Source organism: Octopus sinensis, linkage group LG15, assembly GCF_006345805.1.
Source record: "Octopus sinensis linkage group LG15, ASM634580v1, whole genome shotgun sequence".
Taxonomy (NCBI): Eukaryota; Metazoa; Mollusca; class Cephalopoda; order Octopoda; family Octopodidae; genus Octopus; species Octopus sinensis.
The window spans coordinates 6,089,081-6,095,334 of record NC_043011.1 but is presented as its reverse complement, the minus strand read 5'-3'; the positions used below and the strand labels follow the sequence as shown (position 1 = coordinate 6,095,334).

General features: G+C 39.3%; 1 protein-coding gene across 1 annotated transcript in view; it reads left to right on the top strand.

Moving 5' to 3' along the window:
* The first annotated feature begins 305 nt into the window (after positions 1-305).
* Positions 306-6,254, top strand: part of LOC118766410 — a 41,896-nt gene continuing 35,947 nt past the window's right edge. The window contains exons 1-6 of the mRNA XM_036509808.1: positions 306-360; positions 1,141-1,164; positions 1,733-1,756; positions 2,942-2,965; positions 5,011-5,034; positions 5,570-5,593. Coding sequence (XP_036365701.1) covers positions 306-360; positions 1,141-1,164; positions 1,733-1,756; positions 2,942-2,965; positions 5,011-5,034; positions 5,570-5,593 — 175 coding nt within the window. The remainder of the gene's footprint in view (positions 361-1,140; positions 1,165-1,732; positions 1,757-2,941; positions 2,966-5,010; positions 5,035-5,569; positions 5,594-6,254) is intronic.

Genomic DNA, 6,254 nt, shown 5'->3' with positions numbered 1-6,254 from the left:
TGTTTCATCTGCAAAAAACGCAATGCAAAACATCCATTTATAAGTTGCTATAAGTTGACAATTAGTAGAAATTTACAATAGTTTAAAGTGGCCAAAGAGTTTTGCATGGTACTGTATATATGTACATATGTATATATCTGCATGTATTTCTTTGTAATGTATTAAATTACTGTGTGCACAGTGGGATATTCCCACCATAATCAATGTAAAGACCACACGCACACACTTACACGCACACACACACCTATTGTCTAAAATACATTTGTGGTCTTCACTAGATACAGATTAGTTTTACAAGCAATAACATGGCATCACCAATCTCCTTTCTTCTTATCTTAGCAATCATTCTTCAGTCTGAAGGTAAGCTTTCTAAGCATTCCTCAGGTTCTTAAATGCTTTAAAATACATATTTCGTTAATGCTTATATTACTGTAATCATTATTATTATTATTATTATTATTATTATTATTATTATTATCATTATCATTATCATTATTATTATTATTATTATTATTATTATTATTTTAGCATGCTAGGCAAACTGCTTAATGGCATTTCGTCTATCTTTACATTCTGAGCTCAAATCCCTCTGAGGTTGACTTTACTCTTTCATCCTTTTGGGATTGATAAAATAAATATCAGTTGAGTACCGGGGTCAATGTATTCGACTCTTCCCCTCCCCCAAATGCGTTTGCCTTGCGCCAAAATTTGAAACTATTTATTATTATTATTTTTATTTGGTAAGGCAGCAAGCTGGCAGAACCATTAACAGACCAGGTAAAATGCATTTCCTCTGTTGAAATTCTGCTTTGAGCAGACAATGGAGCTCAGCACTGTCCTCATGGAAAAAGGGATGTTAAACGATGATGATGATGATGATAAGCGTCGAGCTGACAGAAACGTTAGCACGCCGGGCAAAATGCGTAGCCGTATTTCGTCTGTCGTTACGTTGTAATTTCAAATTCCGCCGAGGTCGACTTTGCCTTTAATCCTTTCGGGGTCGATAAATAAAGTGCCAGTTACGCATAGGGGTCGATGTAATTGACTTAATCCCTTAGTCTGTCCTTGTTTGTCCTCTCTGTGTTTAGCCCCTTGTGGGTAGTAAAGAAATAGATGATGATTCTTTTTTGTATTTTTCAGCGGACAAGACTCCCATTCATAAATGTAAGTATTCCCTCGCTTTCTAAAAGAGTACCATTTCCCCATCAACAGATCCTTCTAGAACTTCCTGCTTCTCAAAACTCACCAATATTACTCCTGGGGAGGTACACACACCAATGCCAGTTGTCAAATGATCTTGGGGGACAAACACACATACACATGCAACAGGCTTCTGTCAGTTTCTGTCTACGAAATCCACTCACATGGCTTTGGTCAGCCTGAGGCTGCAGTAGAAAACACTTGCTGAAGGTGCCACGCAGTGGGACTGAGCCCAGAACCAAGTGGTTGGGAAGCAAGCTTCTTACCACACAGCTATGCCTGATCACAATACTATTACCTTCCTGCCAGATGATGATGATGATGTAATTAGTTGCAGGAAAAGATGTGTCAGTGAAAATAGAGAGAAATTAGATTCATTTCAAAATTCTTTGTAGTATGGTTGTGCTTGATGAGTACAAAGCTGATGCTACACATTAACTTCAGGAACATTCCGGAAAATATTTATCAAACGCACAAACAAGAAATGGTAATCATACAAGGTTTATTTCATTTGACTTTTTGTATTTTTCAGCGGACAAGACTCCCATTCATAAATGTAAGTATTCCCTCGCTTTCTAAAAGACTACCATTTCCCCGTCAACAGATCCTTCTAGAATTCCCTGCTTCTCAAAACTCACCAACACCACTCCTGGCATGCCTCCACACCCTTTCCTTGTTATGACTCTTTTTAATTTTTTATCTTTTACTTGTTTCAGTCATTAGACTGCAGCCCATGCTGGAGCAGCAACATCTTCAGCTACGAATCAATCCCACTTTACTCACATAACAAACATCTCTCAGTTTCTGTCTACCAAATCCACTCAAATGATTTTGGTCAGCTTGAGGCTGTAGTAGAAAATACTTCCTAAGGTGCCACACAGCGGGACTGAACCCAGAACCAAGTGGTTGGGAAGCATCCACGTTTTTACATTCTGAGTTCAAATTCTGCCGAAGTCAACTTTGCCTTTCACCCTTTCAGAGTCAATAAATTAAGTACCAGTTGTGTACTGAGGCCGATCTAATCAGCTGGCTCCCTCCCCCAAAATTTCAGGACTTGTGCCAAGAGTAGAAAGGATTGTTGTTGTTGTTGTTGTTGTTGTTGTTGTGATCCTAATCTTTGCACAAAAACCACAATTTAGGATAGAGAGATTAGTCACTTCGACTGGCTGTCATGACTTGACTGGTAATTTGTTTGACCACAGAAAAGATAAAAGTCAAAATTGGTCTTGGCAAAATTTGAACTCAGAACATGTAAAGATCCATAAGAAATTCCCCAAGGTACTTTTTCTGCAAAAATCTTCAGGATTCTTTCAAATTCGGAACATTATTGCTGCCTCAAAGACAGGTCTTTAGACATGCTTCTACCACTTTCTTGCTTTTTTAAAAATATTTTTTGTTTTCATGACTCAGTAAGAAGTCCAAGGGTAGCAACCACCTGTGACTCCTTTGGGGTAGAGGGGAGGTCTCTGAGGTTGGTAGGAAAGGGTGGGGGGAGATTATCTTTAGATTATAGACCTGACCTGAAGACGTCACAGGGGGTAGTGTAAAAGTAGATGTTGAATTACCACCACCACCACCACCACCACCACCACCACCACAACCACCACCACCATCACCACTGCTAATATCTCCACCTCTATCAATGATGATGGTGATGGTGTTGGTGGTGATGATGATGATGATGATGTTGATGATGATGATGGTGACATTCCATTTCATTTGACTTTTTTGTATTTTTCAGCGGACCAGACTCCCATTCATAAATGTAAGTATTCCCTCGCTTTCTAAAAGACTACCATTTCCCCATCAACAGATCCTTCTAGAATTCCCTGCTTCTCAAAACTCACCAACACCACTCCTGGCATACATCCGCACCCTTTCCTTGTTATGACACTTTTGAATTTTTTATCTTTTACTTGTTTCAGTCATTAGACTGCAGGCCATGCTGGGGCAGCAACACCTTAAACTATGAATCAACCTCACTATACACACATAATAAACTTCTTTCAGTTTCTGCCTACCAAATCCACTCAAATGGCTTTGGTCAGCCTGAGGCTGCAGTAGAAAACATTTGCTAAGGTGCCACACAGTAGGACTGAACCCAGAACCAAGTGGTTGGGAAGCATCATCAGTGTAAAGACCACACACACACACACACACACACCTATTGTCTAAAATACATTTGTGGTCTTCACTAGATACAGATTAGTTTTACAAGCAATAACATGGCATCACCAATCTCCTTTCTTCTTATCTTAGCAATCATTCTTCAGTCTGAAGGTAAGCTTTCTAAGCATTCCTCAGGTTTTTAAACCCTTTAAAATACATATTTCCTTATTGCTTATGTTACTTTAATCATCATCATCATCATCTTCATCATCATTATTATTATTATTATTGAGTGAGCGAGCAGAGCATGCCATCAAAGTGTCACTGGGGTAAAATATACAAAGCCCAGTATAACCATTATGACTACCCATCTGATAAGGGTACACCAGGCACATGCATCACAACCATATACGTGCAACATGGTGATCTCATATCAAGATAAACAGCACATGACCTTGCAGGTGGGGGTTAGTCAGAATTTTCTTCTGGTTGAGTAACCCATCCCACTAAAAAGGTCCCGGAATAAGGGTTGTTTAAGGATGTTGAACAAAACACCCATGTTTCCAGAGGTGAATTATTCAAACCCCAAAGAATCCCTCTCAACACATGGCCATGATGCTCCTCCACTACTTCTGCTCGTGATCAGAGATGCATATATCGTCAGCGACTAAGGGAGATGCTCAACTGGTTAAGGTCAAACAACTGACGAAGAAATCTGTGGTTATTATTATTATTATTATTATTATTATTATTATTATTATGGAAAGCATGGAAAGCGGACGTTAAACGATGATGATGATGATGATGATTATTATTTTTAAGTTAATGAGTTGCAGAATTGTCAGTATGCCGGGCAAAATACTTAACAGCATTTTCTCTCCCTCCCAATTGAGGGGTTTTGTCCAGCAAGTTGCTTGGGGACCTAACTGCAGCTGGTGCCATGTAAAAAGCACCCAGTACACTCTGTAAAGTAGTTGGCAGTAGGAAGGACTTTCAGCTGTAAGCCACCCCTGAGTTGCTATTTCCTGCCAAAGCATTCAACTCATGCCAGCATGGAAAACAAACATTAAATAATGGTTGGCACATCATATCATCTGGGTTTAATAGTGCCCCATGGCTATCTTTAGAAACATTCTACACCAAGTATTAAGATTATACCCCTAACAGCAGGGGTTAATACTTTTCTGATCTAAAGATACCCAAACATCATCTACACATTCCTGAAATGCCAAAAAGATTTTAAAAAAGACCCCAACTAATTCTCCTTCCTCTTCTTTGGTTAATGTTGGTCATAGTTCTTGTGATGGTGATGCTGGTAATGATGATGATGGCAAATGAATATGATGTACATATATTCATGTCTTCAGCAAACACACCTGCTGCTGTCGCTCTGTTACACTTTCAACCTCCCTCAGTAGTACACCCACCTGACTTGCAAGTAAGTGGTGAACACTCTACTGCTCTTGGCCCCACCCCACCAAAGAAATCATGCTGTAAAGTGGTTGGTATTAGGAAGGGCATCCAGCCGTAGAAACCCGGCCGGAGCAGACAACGGAGCTCAGCACCATCCTCTGATCTCTCAGTTCCAAGCAAACTATTCAATCCATGCCACCCTGCAAAAAGGGATGTTAAACAATGATGATGATGTTGATGATGATGATGGCGACATTCCATTTCATTTGACTTTTTTGTATTTTTCAGCGGACAAGACTCCCATTCATAAATGTAAGTATTCCCTCGCTTTCTAAAAGACTACCATTTCCCCGTCAACAGATCCTTCTAGAACTCCCTGCTTCTCAAAACTCACCAATATTACTCCTGGCATACCTCCGCACCCTTTCCTTGTTATGACTCTTTTAAATTTTTTATCTTTTACTTGTTTCAGTCATTAGACTGCAGCCCATGCTGGGGCAGCAACACCTTAAACTATGAATCAACCTCACTATACACACATAATAAACTTCTTTCAGTTTCTGTCTACCAAATCCACTCAAATGGCTTTGGTCAGCCTGAGGCTGTAGTAGAAAACATTTGCTAAGTTGCCACACAGTCTAAAATACATTTGTGGTCTTCACTAGATACAGATTAGTTTTACAAGCAATAACATGGCATCACCAATCTCCTTTCTTCTTATCTTAGCAATCATTCTTCAGTCTGAAGGTAATCTTTCTAAGCATTCTTCATGTTTTTAAAAGAGATGTTAAATGATGATGATGGTGGTGATGATGACAATGACGTTCCATTTTATTGTATTTTTCAGCGGACAAAACTCCCATTCATAAATGTAAGTATTCCATCACTTCCTAAAAGACTACCATTTCCCCGTCAACTGATCCTTCTAGAACTTCCTGCTTCTCAAAATTCCCCAACACCACTCTCGCCATACCTCCTCATTATGACTCTTTTTAATTTTTTATCTTTTACTTGTTTCAGTCATTAGGCTGTGGCCCATGCTGGGGCAACACTACTTGAACTACGAATCAACCCCACTTTACACACACACCCACAACACTCTGTGAGTGGTTGGCGTTAGGAAGGGCATCCAGCTGTAGAAACTCTGCCAGACCAGATTGGAACCTGGTGCAGCCATCTGGTTCGCCAGTCCTCAGTCAAAATCGTCCAACCCATGCTAGCATGGAAAGCAGACGTTAAACGATGATTATTATTATTATTATTATTATTATTATTATTATTCTATGTTTGACTTTTGCTTTATATTTGTACAAGTTGGCTCCAAGTCTCACCCAGAGACCTCAAGAGACAACAGGGTTGGAAGTTCATGTTGTTGTTATGCCTAGTGTGCCATATATTTGGGGGGTGGGGATGTTGTACTAATGAATGTCTAAAAAAAAAAAAAAGTTTTTTATTTTTTTATTTTTTATTTTTTTTTAAACCGAAAATTATGGTTGTTTTAAACCTTGAGGTTACATAGAGAGTATTTTGCG